We start from the raw sequence: 16,707 nt of genomic DNA, 5'->3' as shown, positions 1-16,707 counted from the left end.
GACATAGTCCAGGAGGGGCCCCAGGAGGCGGGGCCCCAGGTGAGGGATGGAGCTGACAAGCAGGCCCCATGGGGCAAGGACCTTCCTATCCCAGGGGGGAAGGTGAGGGCATAATGCCATTGGGCTCAAGCCCAAGGGTCAAAGATGGGCTCCATGTGTCTGATTTTAAAGCTGGTCTCAAGCTTCTCCAAGGCTGACAAGGCTGAACAATTATAAACTGAAAGACCATTTCAGGCTGGACATAAGAAAGAATTCCTTTACTGTCCGAGCCCCCAAGTTCTGGAATAGACTGCCATTGGAGGTGGTTCAAACACCCACTTTGAATGCCTTCAAGAGAAAATTGGATGTTTATCTTGCTGGGATCCTGTGACACCAGCTGACTTCCTACTCCTGGGGCAGGGGGGCTGGACTCGATGATCTACGGAGGTCCCTTCCAGCCCTGATGTCTATGAAATCTATGATGTCTATGGCAATTGGTTAAGGCTTCACTGTAATCTCACCAGCAAGACTGGTCCTTGTTGGGGTGCAGGATGTCAGGTGTAGGGGGTCAGATTCCTTGACCCCTCCAAGAGCTGCAGGAAGGACCCTACCCCCAGGGGTGCAACCCCCCACCCCCACAGCCATGACTCCATCGCACCTTCCTCCTCTTTCATCTTCTTCAGGTCATCTTCCCCCACCAGGGAGACGCGCTTCGGGGGCTTGTCCACCTGCTGCTGCTTCACCTCAATCTCAAAGTACTTCTGCCTCTCGCGGAAGGACCGCTGCTCGGGGCTGTGCAGCCCCCCAGGCGATGGCACCTGCAACCACCACACTGGTGTGACAGTGACTGAGACCATGCCCTGCATCCAAACCCCCCAGACGTATGCCTCCCGTCTGCCTTCCCTAGAGCCAACCCCCATGGCAGGCATCCTTGTGCCACGCCCATTTCCTCCACACGTGCCCACCCTGCTTCCCTGGTCTCTGCTCCTTATTTGCAGCCTCCCTCCACCGTGCCCCATGAGCGCTGTACTAGAATCTGTCCTCCCACAGCCCAGGATCAAAACCCCAGCTTCAGCCCCTGCACCAGGACTCACCTCATGGGTGGCTTTGAACTTCTCTGTGCTTGTTTGACCGTGCAGCTCCTGTGGGAGGGAAGAGCAGCACATGAGAAGCAGTTCCCCACCACCGTGCCCTCTCATTACAGAAACAAATATTGCGTCACTGCAGGAGACTTCAACTTCCCAGCTAGAGACAGGAGAGCAACCGCTACCAGCAGGGCTAGGCCCCAGATATTCATGGATGTGACAGCTGACATCAGACTTCGCCAACGAAGAACCAGTGAGACATGATGGTTCTACCTCAGACCTGGATTGGCAATTAGCGAGGATATTATAAAGAGCTGGTTACAGAAAACAACCTAGACAACATGAACGCTAATCCAGACTGGATGAATAAATAAACCCACAAGGAACCAAGTTTCCAAAGGGCAAACAAGAAAAATGAGGGGTAGCAGGTAGTGAAGTCAAAGATGCAATAATTACCTGGGCTTTGCTTCCCCAAGTGAGGGAAAAATAAACACGGAAAAGCTCCAGACATACAAGATGAATAAGGGCATTAAATGTAAGCAAAGAGCCCAGAAGGAATGGAAAGAGGAACTGATCAGCAGAGAAAGCTACACGGGGCGGGTCAGGATAAAATAAGAGTGGCTAACAGTCAAGCTGAATTTTACCTTGCAAACGTTATTAAAAACACACATCAAAAGGGTTTTTAGCTAAATAAAAAATGGGGCTGCTGTGCAGCGAAGGTAGGTTGAGACTGGAGATGATCAGGAAGGGAACAGGGACCCGTTGTTCACCACATCCCAGGACACCAGAACTAGGGGCACCCACTGAAATTAGTAGGAGATGAGTTTAAAATTAACAAGAGAAAGTCTTTTTTTATGCAACACGTAGTTAATGTGGGAAATTCATTGCCCCAGGGGGTGGTGAAGGCAGAGCTCCACAAGGGAGTGGATCAGATCACGGATGATGGATCAATTAATGGCTACTGAACAGAAGGGTTGGAGATGTTTGCTCTGGCAGCTCTAAAACAATAATGGTGGATACCAGAGAGGGCACTGATCACTCTGGAGATACCCAGTCCAATGCTTTCCCGCTGTGGCATCTATCTCTGACACTGTCAGAGACAGACTACTAGGCGAGAGGGATCGTTGGTCTGACCCAGTCTGGCCACACTGATGTTCTTATCATCTAAGAGTTTATCAAAAGCTTTGCCTCCATTTTCAGTAAGGAGGAAGATGCTGAGAACAGGGACGAGGGTGGGCTGCTTAATGGGAGTGAGGGTATGGAAATGGGTAGGACCAAGGTGGAGACAAGACTCAAGAAGCTGCATGCACTGTAGCCAGGGGCAATGTACAATCTTATCCCAGAACAGGGAAAGAACTGGAATAAGAAACTGCAAGTCAAGCCACAAGGACTTTTAATGGATCTGATGAACAGGGGGCAGCAGTGCAGAAATGAAAAACAGCAAACATAGTACCTATGTTTAAGAAGGGGCAACCCAAAGCCCGTTAGTCTGACTTCAGCAGTGTGCAAGCCTTTAGAGCAAACAATAAAAAAGAATAAATTAAAGATCTAGCGGAAAACAGGAAGGGAATACAATGCAACTCAAGTTTAGCAAAGTTAGCTCATGCCAGACTAATCTAAGCGTTTTTTTGATAAGATACTGGATTTTCTAGAGAAGGGAAATGTGGTAAATCAGCCTTATGGACAGCCTGATGTGGTGCCACATGGGAAATGAGAAGTTAAGCAGGAGAAAATCAGCACAAGAAGTGTAAAGCAGGGAAAGAAATGCATCTGGGCAAGACCCGAGGGGCTGTGCTGAAACGTCAGCTAGCAGCCTGGCAGCAGGTTCCCAGTGGTATTTCTCAAGGATCGGTCTTGGGACCAATCCTGACTAGCACGGTCATGAGCGACGGTGACACAGCAGACGAGCATGCTAATGATGGGTGGCAGATTCACTGGAACACAGTGGAAAGGGACCTCAAAGCCCTGCACAAAGGCAGGGCTGAGACGCTGTCAACGCAGAGGGGGACTGGAATACTACACAGGAAGAATGGGGAAGCATGAAGGCTGATGTGACAGAAATGAAATGTATTTTCATGGGGTAAAGTACAAGGACCATTCAGGCCTAACAAGGATTCATGTGCCGGCAATGCCCCAGCTGCCAGCTACAGAGAAGGAAGAAACCTTGGGCGTAAGAGTCGGCTGCAAGTTAAGTAGAAGCCACAGGGCTGATCCTGTGGAACAGGATGATGCAGGGAGTAGGGGGAACAAGCAGGAGGGACTGGAGGCTGTAGTCTGCACAAAAATTATGACAGAGTGGACTCTAACTCTCATCAACACAGAGGGGCACATCTTGCTCCAGGACAGGCACAGGGGAAATGAGGAGGCATTGCACTGTGTATCAAAGCCAGGCCCTGGGGGAAGAGAGTGGCAGGGTTGGTCTGTGCATTTGGTGAAGATAAAGGAGGAAAAGAACAGTAACGATGTCATGGGGGGGATCAACAGGAAGAGGAGGCAGAAAGAGGAGGTGGACAGAACAGTCCCCGCAGGGGCTGGGATGAGCTGTATGATGTAGGAACAAGGAACTAGAGATGCTTTGCTTGGTGAAAGGGAGATGGACAGAGGACATGATGGCAGGTCACAAGTATCTGAGAAGCTGCTACAAAGAGGATGGAGAAACAGGTGTCATGGGGCACAGCATGGGGCAGTGTATTTAAACTGCACCACAGCAAAGTCAACCCTAAACTTGGGAGAAACTTTCCAACAGTCAGAGCAGTAGGACAATGGGACGAGCTGCGCCAGGAAGTGGTGGTCTTCTTCCTTGAAGATTTGCATGATGAGGCAGGGTGGGCATCTGTGTGGGAGGGCTTAGGAACAGCATTGGGGCAGAGTAGGCCAGGCAGCCCGGGAGGCAGGGTGCTGCGATGGGCCGAGCTGTTTGCAGTGGTGCTGGGGAAGAGCCGGGAACACTGCGTACCTCTCTAGGTACGAGGCATGGAGGTGAATTCAAACAGGAGCAGTGCAGAGAGAGGGGCTGGACTGAGCAGGGGAGGGGAGAGAGGATAAGCTGAGCACAGTGAGCACTGAGCAGGAGGGGCCTCAGAAAGTTCCCGTGAATACTGTGGGGGCACAGGGGGCAGGAGACTGGAAGGACAGCTCTGGAACAAGGACAAACAGGTGTGAAATGGCCATGCAGAGACAGAGGCTGAGAGGGGGTTTCTGACCATATGGCAGTGATGCTCCATGACACAGACCCTGGGCAGGTGGGTGCGCTCCACTCAGGAGCAGGGTTAGATGACCTCATCCTCCTGGCCTGCAATAGCAGGTGATTCCTTGCCATGGCCCCACCAGAGCCTGTGCTGCTCTGGCACCATCCCTGTGGAACAGAGTGGCACCCCTGCCCCTGCCCTGCTCCCAGACTCCCCTTCACCCCCGGCCAGACCCTCGTCTCGGTGCCCTGTTGCTTGCCCCTGCTGCCCCTGGCCTGCTCACCTGCAACTCCAGGAGAGGGTAGGATAGGGGCACTGCTGCAAAGGTCTTGTATGCCTGCTTGACATTGACAGGGACCTCGTCCGGAGAGGGGGGAGAGGGCGCCCGTGGCTGCAGAGAGACATGCACAGGTCAGGGTAATCACAGCTGCCAAAAACAGACCAGAGGCAGAGTCGTGCACATGCCAGGCACTGTGAGAGCTGGGAGGATTGAAGCCCATTCCCCAGCTCTGTGCCGAGCTCATGTTAGTGCTTCACCATGCAGACGTACCTGCGCAGCCTCATTTACCCACGAGGTGCCACAGTCTTGACAAGCACGTCCCTCCAGAGCCTCTGTCCTGCCAGAGCCTGCAAGCCTCAGGGCAGCAGCACACAGGCACCGCTACCCTGGCATGAACATGAGGCATGGACGAGCGGAGCCACAAGTGCCCCGGCACTGACCGCGACCCTTGACTTGGCACAGTAAGGAGGAGCTGCAGGCCACTTACAGTGTTGGGGACCCCGGCGCACAGCTCAGGCAGCTGGAAGGGGTTGGGGCTGTCCCTGCCCCCCGAACTGGGCTGGGCAGCACTCTGTCGCACCCGAGAGAGAGGCTGAATGACACCTGGCTTGGTCTGCTTGTGCCCACATGACAGACCAGGGAGAAGGCAGAGGAAAGGGGAGGAGACAGAGAAGAGAAACAAGAGCAGTTAGGGCAGCAAGACAACCCTGGCATGCAGAAGGAGGCGGCCAGTCCTGTGGAAAGCCCCTGGGTTGCCAGCCAGTGAAAGGCAGCAGGCTGGAGAGAGGAAAAAAACCACTGCCAAGAGTCTCAGCCCCAGCCCCAGCCCCAGCCCCCAGAGCCTCCAGGCACTGGCCAGCACCCAGGACAGCAAGGCCCATGTGCACGAGGTGAGGTGAGGCCATGGGAGGGCCCAGGGGCTCCACCCAGGGCCGAGTCTCCAGTGCAGGAAGGCAGCTGCCAGGGCTGCAGGAAGGAAGCATGAGTAGAGAAGAGCCTGCAGGGAGTGTGAGAGCCACAAGTGAGATGCAAGGGGGACTGGCAGAACAGCCAGGTGCAAAGGGAATGTGTGAGCAAGCAACATAGGGTTAGGGACAGGCAGAGGGACAAGCAGGGACAGTGGGGGCTGAGACGAGACCCCTCTCTCGAGGTGCATGGGGAGAAGAGAGAAGGGCAGCAAGCAGGACTGACAGCAGCAGGACCACAAGCCACAGGAGCAAGAGCCACAGAGAAAGGGAGCATATCCAGCCAGGTTCATCCGTAGGGATGGGGGCCGGCAAGGAGCAGAGGGCACAAGGCCTGGTGCCGGGGCATGCACACACTACGGCAAGGTCTCACAGCAGATGCACTTACTGTTTTGCTGTCATCTGGCAATGGTGCAATGTTGATGGAAGCCTGAGAACAGAAATGGGAAGGCAGCTTAGTCACAGCAGAAGCCCCCCGCACATCCCCAGCTTAGCCCTGGGCTGGTCGGACCCTGCACCAGAGCTATCCCACCCTCCCCTTCCCCAGTCCCACTGTGCACACCAGAGAAGCCTGGGGCTTGCCCAGGGCACTGATCCTCACTCCATGCCCAGCCTGTCTTGGCTTTGGGGTAATGATCCCCTGTCACTGAGCTCGAGCAAAGCCACCAGCACCCCAGCTTCCCTGCCACAAAGCACTCACAGACACCACCCCAGCAGCAGCTAGCAGGTGGGCCAAGGACCTCCTGGCCTGAGCGCTGCTCCCCACAGCACAGGCCTCAGCAGACACCGCTACGCCCATGAGACACAGGAGACGAGGAGCGTGCTATGAGCGGCAATGCCAGGCGGCATGGAGCGGCTGTGCACACTGCACACCAAGAGGCACTTACAAAGCGAGTCTCCCTGCCTGTAAGGTGAGCAGGCCGAGGGGCTGCAGGTGACTGGAGAGGGGCAGCACCACCAGAGACAATGGAGAGGGGAGAGAACCAGAGAGACAGTGAAGAGACCAGGCTTCCTGCAGGAGAGGCAGAGACACAAGCACCCCTTTTCCCAGAGCAGAAGTTCCCCTTCCCAAGGCCACCCCTGCAGACCGGGGGGGTGCCTATACCAGCATCTCCCCACCTGTGTGAGAGAAAAGCCTCCTCTCTGCTTCTACCCCCTGCTCCCCCTGCCGAAGGAGGCTCCTGCCTTACTGGACGGCTACAGGACTTCAGGATGGGAGGAAGCACTACTACAGCCATCTGGTCAGGCCTCCAGCACAGCAGAGACCAGAGAACCCACCCTGCAAGCCCATAGCAAAGGCCGAGAGTTATGAAACCTCTCAGGGGTGGACTGCAATGGGGACAGGGCATCTAAACCCCTTGGGCAGGTTTGAGATTCTCCCCCTAAATGTCCAGAGTCAAATGTGAGGAGTCTGAAGGCAAAGGCAGAGGGATCAGGCTGCCTGGCCATGGAAAAGTGCATTGGACACCTGGCATCTCCTGACATGTGGTGACAGGACACAGGATGCTCTAGGCATAGCGATGCCTATGTTCTGCTATGGGTGTCCTCCAGGCTTCTGGGCTTTGCTGACTGCTGCATGGGGCTGGCAGAGAATAATTCTCCCCTCTTTCTGCTCCATGTGTTAGGGGGTTTTAAGCCTCTCCCAGAGGCGCTGGGTGCTGTTGCAGCCCTGGCTGGGGACAGGGCTGGGCTGTGCCAACGCTCCTGCTGGGACCAACCCTGCAGGGTCCTGGATAGAGGGTCTTGCCCCTCTACTCAGGGTCAGACTAACAGGCTGGCTGACCTGCTCCACCGGGCTTTAAACTAAGCCCACTGGGGGATGGGGGGACTGCTGCCACTGCTGGCCCGCCGAGCGACCCTTGCAAAGCCAGCGGACCAAGGCACTTAAGGGAGCCCACCCCTGCCCCAACCCTGGCACAATCTGTGGGCAAGGCAAGAGCCCCCAAGGGCACACTCGCCTGCCTGTACACTAATGCCAGGAGCCTGGGCGACAAGCAGGACGAGCTCGTCCTCCTGCTCAGTGCAAAGAAATATGATGTCATTGGGATAACGGAGACCTGGTGGGACTCCACCCATGACTGGACCACGGGGATAGAGGGCTATACCCTGTACAGGAGGGATCGTGTTGACAAAAGGGGCGGGGGTGTAGCTCTCTATGTCAAGGAAAGCTACATGTCCCTGCAAGCTGATGTTGGCGACCGGCACGGACAGCTAGAGACCCTCTGGGTAAAAATTCGTGGGGAATACGGCACAGGGGACACAACGGTGGGAGTCTACTACAGACCTCCCACTCAAGGTCCCGAGCTTGACCAGGAGTTCGCCCGGGAACTGACTGAGGCCGCTTGCTCCAGGACCTTGGTGGTCATGGGGGACTTCAATTACCCGGACATCTCCTGGGAAGATCACTCAGCAAAATCCGAGCGGTCGCAAAGCTTTCTCTCGTGCGTGGATGACCTCTACCTGACTCAAGAAGTCTATGGGCCAACGAGAGGCAAAGCGCTGCTCGACCTGGTACTGGCTACGGGGGACGACCTAATCGGCGACCTAGTGATCGATGGGAAGCTGGGTGACAGCGACCATGATCTGATCACCTTCACCATCCGCCGGAAAGCTGGCAAGTCAGTCAGCAACACAGAAGTCCTTGACTTCAGAAAAGCCGACTTTGACAAGCTCAAGAGGCTAGTCAGTCAGGCCCTCAGGGACCGTGACCCCAGGGAGATGGGAGTTCAAGAAGAGTGGTTGCTTCTCAAGGAAGCGATCCTCAATGCACAAGCTAAATCTATCCTAACACGGAGGAAAGGCAGCAAGAAGGCACAGCAGCCCTCCTGGCTCTCCAGGGACCTAGCGGACCTCCTGTGGCTAAAAGGGAAAGCCTACGAAGGATGGAGGATGGGATTCACCTCCAAGGAGGATTACTCCGCGCTGGTCTGGTCCTGCAGGGACCAAACCAGGAAAGCCAAGGCTGCAACTGAACTCCAACTAGCTTCAGGCATCAAGGACAACAAAAAGTCCTTTTTCAGATATGTGGGGAGCCGGAGGAAAAGCAAGGGCAATGCTAAACCAGATGGGGCAACTGACAACTGACGCCCAGGAAAAAGCCAACCTATTAAATAGGTACTTTGTGTCAGTCTTTCATCAGTCACACGGGATGCCCATGCCTGCTATGGGACAGGGAGATCTGGGTGAGGGGAATCCCCTACCCTCCATCAATGCTGACCTCGTGAAGGGACACCTTGAGAAGCTGGATACCTTCAAGTCAGCCGGCCCTGACAATCTGCACCCCAGGGTACTCAAGGAGCTGGCGAGCGTCATAGCCCAGCCCCTGGCACGGGTCTTTCAAAACGCCTGGCGCTCTGGTGTAGTGCCCGAAGACTGGAAGAAGGCCAATGTGGTGCCGATCTTCAAGAAAGGGAGGAGAGTGGATCCGGCTAACTACAGGCCCATCAGCCTGACTTCTATCCTGGGGAAGATCCTAGAAAAGTTTATTAAGGAGGCCATCCTTGAGGGACTGGGCCAGGCTAACATCCTAACGGATAGCCAGCACGGGTTTGTTGCGGGTAGGTCTTGTTTGACCAATCTCATTTCCTTCTACGACCGGGTGACCTATCACCTGGATGAGGGAGAAGAGGCTGATGTCATATATCTTGACTTCAAAAAAGCTTTTGATCTGGTATCCCATGATCACCTCTTGGCCAAACTGCCCAGTTGTGGCCTTGGCTCCACCACGATCCACTGGCTGGGAAATTGGCTCCGTGGTCGGACCCAGAGGGTTGTGATTGATGGCAGTCACTCATCGTGGTGCCCTGTGACCAGTGGGGTCCCTCAAGGCTCTGTCCTGGGACCCATCCTGTTCAACATCTTCATTAATGATGTGGACATTGGAGTCAGGAGTGGACTGGCCAAGTTCGCCGATGACACCAAACTCTGGGGCAAAGCATCCACGCCAGAAGATAGGCGGGTGATCCAGGCTGACCTGGACAGGCTCAGCAAATGGGCAGACAAGAACCTCATGGTGTTTAACACCGATAAATGCAAGGTTCTCCACCTTGGGAGGAAAAACCTGCAGCATCCTTATAGGCTCGGCAGTGCTAGGTTGGTTAGCACTACAGAAGAAAGAGACTTGGGGGTCATCATTGACCACAAGGTGAACATGAGCCTGCAATGCGATGCTGCGGCTAGTAAAGCGACCAAAACGCTGGCTTGCATCCATAGATGCTTCTCGAGCAAATCCCAGGACGTCATTCTCCCTTTGTACTCGGCCTTGGTGAGGCCGCAGCTGGAGTCCTGCGTCCAGTTTTGGGCTCCACAATTCAAAAAGGATGTGGAGAAGCTTGAGAGAGTCCAGAGGAGAGCCACGCGCATGATCAGAGGTCAGGAAAACAGATCTTACGATGACAGGCTGAGAGCCATGGGACTCTTTAGCCTGGAAAGGCGCAGGCTCAGGGGTGATCTGATGGCCACCTACAAGTTTATCAGGGGTGACCACCAGGATCTGGGGGAACATCTGTTCACCAGAGCGCCCCATGGGATGACGAGGTCGAACGGTCACAAACTCCTGCAAGACCGTTTCAGGCTGGACATAAGGAAGAATTTCTTTACTGTCCGAGCCTCCAAGGTCTGGAACAGTCTGCCAGCGGAGGTGGTTCAAGCACCTACATTGAACACCTTCAAGAGTAAATTGGATGCTTATCTTGCTGGGATCCTATGACCCCAGCTGACTTCCTGCCCTTTGGGCAGGGGGCTGGACTCGATGATCTCCCGAGGTCCCTTCCAGCCCTAATGTCTATGAAATCTATGAAATCTATGAAATCATATATGGGGTCAGGAAGGGATTTGACCCCATGGTCAGATTGGTACAGGCTGCGGGGGTGGCCATTGCCTTCTTCTGTAGTGGGGGGCATGCCCCCTTCCTTGCATCTCTCAAGCACGTATTAACAACCTTGGCAGCAGCCTCCTTGCCATTCCTGGTGCAAGTTTGGGTGTTGTGTCATGTGTCAGGGCCAACTGTGTCATTTTGCTAAGAGGTTGGAGAAGAATTAGATGGGCTGATTTGGACAGGGCTGATCCTGCCCTGGGCAGAGGCTGGACTAGATGCGACCCTTCCAGCCCTGCTTGGTGAGTCTATGAAGCCTGAGAACTGAGATTTCCAGCCAGCAGCTGAGGAAGGACCTCAGGCTGGGGGGCGACAGCCACCGCCACCGAAATGGTTCCACACCAGTGGTTGAGATGGGAGCTCCCCGCAGAGGAGCCTGCCCCTGAATCAGGGCAGATCTGATCCCACAACTCCAAAGACAGCAATAAGGCTTTGTGGCCCTGTGGACCAGGACAAGGACTCCAAGCACCCAGTGCTGGGAGGGGTTAGAGGCAGCAAAGCCTAATGCAGTGATGGCACTGGGAGACCTCAGCCCCAGCAACATGATGGAGCAGGGTGGGGTTGAGGGAACAACAGAAATAACCACGTCTTGGACCAACTCATTCTGAAACGCACCAAGGAAGCTGTTCTCACCCTAGCAGCAAGGAATGCGCAGGACCTGCTCTGACCTCTGACAGAGGAGCACTGCTTCGCAGTCCCACCCGCACAGCCGGCACTCATCTGCCTCCACACCCCGCAGGTACTGCAGCTTCCACCACGGGCACCTGCAAGGCCAAGAGAGGGCACGGCTCCACAGCTCCGAGCCAAAGTCCTTGGGCTGGGAGTGCTGCCCACCAGGGAGCCCTTAAAAGGCACGGGCACCCCTGAACCAAAAGGTAAGCAGGACAGTGAGAAATGAATCTGCTGAACAGCTGCTCAAGCAGCCATTCAAGCCAAATATGGGACATGCAGACCACAGCCTACAAGGGACTGGGTCAGAGGGGGTTGCCTAGTGTTTAGGCTGCTGAGGGAAGGCTAGAGCCAAGGGCGGCATCTAAAACAAGGGCTGAGTCAGGGTTTGCAAGCCAAGTTCCCAGATCCAAGTGGGAAACTTGGGGCAGAATCCAAAGCACAGGCTGGGTCAAGGTTCAGGAGCTGAGATCCAGGGGCAGAGTCCACAGTCCAGAGCCCAGGCAGGGGCAGGGCCTGGGAAGAGGTTACCAAGTTGCCAAATCCAAGGGAAAGTCCAAGAGCAGAGCCAACCAGGGCGAGAAGCCAGGAAGGCCAAAGAGCACAGGAGCGGAGAGCTTTGCCTAGCAGACCAGAGTCAGACTGCTGCCAGAGCTGGAGCTAAATGGGGAAGCTGCTCTCCCAGCAGCCACTTGGGAGCCCAGGCCACGGCCAGCTGGAGTCCTTGGCTAGCTGGAGCCGCCAGTCACAGCCCCACTAAGCAATTAGGGCTCTGGGCAGGAGCTGCTAAAGATCTTCCCCAGAATGGCCCTCCAACACACAGCCCTCAGCACACACAACCTGAACCGCTGGGCACCTTGGGACATGGAAAATTTAATTTGCCTCCTGATGTCTGGATGCAGAGCTGTAGCCATGCTGTAGTCCCAGACACTGGTCGAGCTGCTGCGCAGTCGTGCGAACAGAACCAGCCCTCTGACATCTGTCTGACACCACTTGGCACAGGTAAGGGTCGAGGAGGATGCCGGTGACCTCTGCCCTATCAGGTATCCCACCATGGAGCTGTCTCCTGTTCAACAGCAATTTTCTAGAACAGTGAAATCCTGCTGCATGACTCTGAAGTCAAGGTCAGCTGTTGTCAAAAGCTCCTCTCGTCAAATCAATAAAAGTGATGTGTAGGCAAGTGTCTGCTCTTAACACTGGACAAAGAGCAGAGAGGTTGGCAGATGCACCTATAATCTATACGAGGAAAGGCCAAGGGATCCGGGACTCTTCAGCCTGTGGAAAAGAAGGCTGAGTGGGGACCTGGTAGCAGATTACTGCTAACATCAGGGGACTACATCTGCGAAGCTCTCACTGGCACTCGGAGCCCACGACGCAGAATGGGCAATCTTCCTGGAGAGCTGCCAGCTGGAGGCACGCTGGGAAGAGCTGTGCCCTGGGGCAATGCACTGCACAGGACGCACCGTAACTGTTGCCCAGAGCTGGGAGTCTTAAAGATGAGACCCATTGGCCCCTGGAGGCTGTGCGGGACTGGTATCAGTCAGTCAGCCTCAAAGCCAGGAAAGCGGGCAGCATGGGCTCCCGCCTCAGTGGTGTGGAGAACAGCTCCCCTGGGGGCTGCGATGCCAGGGGGCTGTTTCCAAGCTGCAGACAGTGGCTGGTGCCTGACAGAGGGATGTCTTTGGGGCCTCATGCTTGCCACCCCAAGCGAGGAGCAGGCAGATTCATGGAGACCTGGTGAAGGAAACTGACACCTCTTCCTGCTGCCAGCTACGGGCTCTTTCCTTTGTGCCCCCCAGAGCCTCACCAGATGTGGGGCAACACCTATTTCAGCCTCTGGAGTGAGAGGCAGGCCACTTTTGATGTTTTGCGTCCAGACATTTTTGTCCCTGGCATTTCCGGGTCCAAGTGGAGAGCACTGACCTCTCCAGCAGCAACGTGTCCAGATGCTTCTCAAGCAGATTCTGAGATGTCATTCTCCCCTTGTACTTGGCCTTGGTGAGGCCGCAGCTGGAGTACTGTGTCCATTTTTGGGCTCCACAATTCAAAAGGGATGTGGAGAGGCTTGAGAGAGTCTAGAGAAGAGCCATGCGCATGATCAGAGGTCAGGAAAACAGACCTTACGACGCCAGGCTGAGAGCCATGGGGCTCTTCAGCCTGGTAAAATGCAGGCTCAGGGGTGATCTGGTGGCCACCTATGAGTTTATCAGGGGTGCCCATCAGGATCCGGGGGAACGACTGTTCACCAGAGCGCCCCAAGGGATGACGAGGTCCAACGGTCATAAACTCCACTGTAACCAATTCAGGCTGGACATAAGGAAGAACTTCTTTACTGTCTGAGCCCCCAAGGTTTGGAATAGATCACCGCCGGAGGCGGTTCAAGCACCCACTTTGAACACCTTCAAGATGCATTTGGATGCTTATCTTGCTGGGAGCCTATGATCCCTGCTGACTTGCTGCCCCTGGGGCAGGGGGCTGGAATTGATGATTCTCCGGGGTCCCTTCCAGGCCAAATGTCTATGAAATCTATGAGATGAGACTCCACCCTCTGGGCTGTCTCAGGAGAGGATGTACAGCAGGCCCATCTAGATGGGCAGCCCCTGCTGTGCCCACCCTTCAGAAGCCTTCATGCCTTGCATGGACAGGAAGTCCAGAAACCTGGAGATCTGTAGGCAGCTACTGCCTCTGATCCTGGCACCAGATCAGATTCCATCTTGTTGAGAAGGAAGGGAGCAGCATCAAGAGAGCAAGCCAACACGAACTGCTGAACACCTGCTTGCAGCAAAACAACCATGAGTAAACCACTGTGCAAGCCCCACAAATCCTGCCTCATGGCTGCGTTCACCCAGAAGGAACCAAGTGGTGCTTGGGACTCCCCTGCCTCTTGTGCCAAGGGAATCTGGACACGTGTGCTCCAGGCACCTGCACAAGGACAGCTGCATCCCCATGGGCAGATGCCCACCCAGCACACAGCTGCTCTCACAAGTGTAAATGGATCGTCTTGGAGCATGAGCAGGATGGAGACTGTTCAGAAGCCGTTACAGTAATGGAGGGGTGTCAAACTCACCCAACCCAAGCAGGGCCAGTGAGCAGGCTGGACCAGACTCACAGACGAGCTCTGCATTCTGGATCCAGTGCGTATCCTGGGGCAGCTGGGTCAGGTGCTATGTGCAGCCAGGTCCTGCTCTGGCTGCTCCAAGGCTGTGCTGCACAGCCCCGGAGCAGCATACGGCCTGTCATGGCTGTGCCACATGCAGCAGCCGCTCTGCTGCTCCAGGACATGAGCTGAAGCCGGTGCCATGTGCAGCACGAGGCCATCTGCCATGCCCTCATGTTACCTGCGATCACTGAGACCTATAGACAGGAGTGGGGCCCAGTGGGGCCCGCAAGCCAGATCCAGCCCAGGGTCTGCATCTTTGACACCTCTATAGTAAAGGACACAGTGCCCCCAGCACACGGTGCCCTGTGCGATGCCCTGGACTCAGAAAGAAGCCCTTAGACTCTGAGGGGGTTTGGACGGCCTTGAACAAGGTGCTTTAAGGCCTAGGAAACCTCTCTCACGAAGGGGGCTTGAAAGGGTTGGGAACAGTTACCCTTGAGAGGACAGGACACCCTGTGACTGGGGGAAGGCAGGTCATGATTTTCAATTCACCTCACTCTGCAGCACAGGGGTCAGCAACCTATGGCCTATGGGATGCATCCGGCCCGTGGACCCATTTCATTCACCCACAGAGCTTAGGGGCTTTTGAGGCATTTTGATGGCTGGGCAGTGGGGAGATGCAGTGGCAGCAGTGGCCAGGTCTGGATCGCAGGGTCGCCTCAGACCCAAGCTGGGTTGTTCTGGCCACAGCAAGCTGCCACAGCACGCAACAAGAAGACCGCTGAGAGAGCAATAGTCACAACATTCAAAACCAACCACATGTAGGCTTTTGCACCAGGCAGGACAAGGCCTGCGGAACTCGCTGTGGTGGGCTGCGCGCGAGGCCAAGGACTCAGTGCTTCCCAGAACAACTGGACAGTTGCACAGACGACGGGAACAGCCAGGGGAGGAGCGGTAAGTGCATCCAGAAGCCCAGAGTCATGGGTTTAGGAGATGGACTCCCCTCCCATCCATGGTGGAAGCCACTGCTAATTACTGACATGAGGGGGAATGTTCCTGGCCCACTGCTGGGCTCAGGTCACTGGGAGACCTGGGCTGGGTGGTGCCCTGGGCCGAGCCAGCCCAGCCCAGCTAATCCTCTGAAAGGCAGGTCTCCCACACTCGGGACCACTCCTATAGCCCTTACGCAAGGCCTATTGCTGTCCAGGTCCAAACCCTCTGCTCCACAGTGCAGCCCCACACCTGGACACGGGGTCCACCAACCTCAGTGGTGCTGTACAGAGGCACCACCACTCCCCTGCTTGGCCCCCCAGAGCCCTGTGCTACCACACTTGACAGCAGCTCTGGCCCGGTTGCTCCTGTTCTTGTGCTTGGCATAAATCTGGAGAGAGGAGAAACCTTCCGGCTCCACCCCTCCCTCCCTGCCACGGAGAGGGCACTCCTCCTCTCCCCAGCCAGAGAAAAGCCCTGCTCCCACGCACAAGGCCGCCTCTGCCTGCGAGTGGGGTTCCCTGCTCCAGGTTTTCATGCCACTGGGCCCCACGCCTGCTCTGAAGAGCCTATCCTGTCCTGTCCTGTCCTGCGTGCGGGACTCACCTGCTGGCTGCTGGGGGAGTAGGGGGCCTCTCGCCTGGAGCTCCCGGACCCGGACTCGCCTGCAGGAGCCTGCAAGAAAGACAAGACCAGGCCATGAACGATCGGGCGTCCAGCCTGGCACTGAGACCAGGAGCAGGAGGTCAGCACTGGCACCTGACGCAGCCCCTGCACGGCTGGAAACAGAACCAGCAGCCTGTTGAGGACCAGTGCCCAGCAGCACAATTTACCACTGGCATGGGGGGAGCAGGTGGGGAGCAACGCTGGAACAGCAGCCATGGGTCCTGGTTGCTGTAGCAGGGATGACTCCCTCCCTCAAAAAGTCCCAGCCTGAGACCAAGCCCCAAAATCCTCAGTCATCCCCCAATTGTTTTTACAGGCTCTGCCATCAGGACAAGCAAAGCGCTGCACAGCCCTGCCCTCCAACAGTCTCCTCCCCCCACAGACCCCTGTCAGCCACCACGAGGCAGTCACACTGCCTGGAGTGGCAAGACAGGCCCTTCTCATTCACACGCTGAGCTACATGCACCGAAGCCAGGTCCGGCTGACCCCTTGTTCTGCTTGCATGCCCTTGTGCTAACAAGCCCAATGCCCATGGCAAGGCAGCAAGAGACTCCGCCTGGAAGGAGGGACAGAGCCTGGGCTGCTCCCGCTCCCTATCACGCCTGCCCCTGGCCCCTTTGCCACATCTCCAAGCACCATGGCCTCAGCGCACGTTCTCATGGCCCCTGCGGGCTGCCCTCCACCACAGGCTGGACTCGCAGGGGATGCAGATGGGTGCCCCTGGCATTCGCAGGAGTGCCTAGCGAGGCGGGCACAAGCCTGCTCCGGGGTGATGCTGAGCTGCACTGGAGCTGGTCCTACTGCTTGGTGCTTATCTGTATCTTCAGACACCTCAGTACCACTGGAAATCTGCTTGCAGCCACACAGGGTCTGCAGTACGGCAGAACTGGACCCAGGTCTCCCACGGCCCAG

General features: G+C 56.0%; 1 protein-coding gene across 16 annotated transcripts in view; it reads right to left on the bottom strand.

Annotated features, from left to right (window-relative positions):
- SCRIB (scribble planar cell polarity protein) overlaps window positions 1–16,707 on the bottom strand; it is a 133,818-nt gene that overhangs the window by 15,147 nt on the left and 101,964 nt on the right. For 11 of the 16 annotated variants that reach the window (XM_090040970.1, XM_090040961.1, XM_090040964.1 and 8 more), the window contains 7 exons: window positions 15,736–15,804; window positions 6,385–6,435; window positions 5,886–5,927; window positions 5,020–5,145; window positions 4,536–4,643; window positions 1,074–1,121; window positions 638–797 (listed from right to left, as the gene is read on the bottom strand). In XM_090040970.1, the coding sequence (XP_089897096.1) occupies window positions 638–797; window positions 1,074–1,121; window positions 4,536–4,643; window positions 5,020–5,145; window positions 5,886–5,927; window positions 6,385–6,435; window positions 15,736–15,804 (604 nt within the window). The remainder of the gene's footprint in view (window positions 1–637; window positions 798–1,073; window positions 1,122–4,535; window positions 4,644–5,019; window positions 5,146–5,885; window positions 5,928–6,384; window positions 6,436–15,735; window positions 15,805–16,707) is intronic. The other 5 variants (XM_090040956.1, XM_090040971.1, XM_090040965.1 and 2 more) reach the window with 3 other exon arrangements.

The sequence above is a fragment of the Crocodylus siamensis genome, chromosome 3 (genome assembly GCF_052110815.1).
Source record: "Crocodylus siamensis isolate JL-2025a chromosome 3, ASM5211081v1, whole genome shotgun sequence".
NCBI classification, from domain to species: Eukaryota; Metazoa; Chordata; order Crocodylia; family Crocodylidae; genus Crocodylus; species Crocodylus siamensis.
The sequence above is the reverse complement of the archived record's forward strand: the minus strand, read 5'-3'. Positions and strand labels throughout refer to the sequence as shown.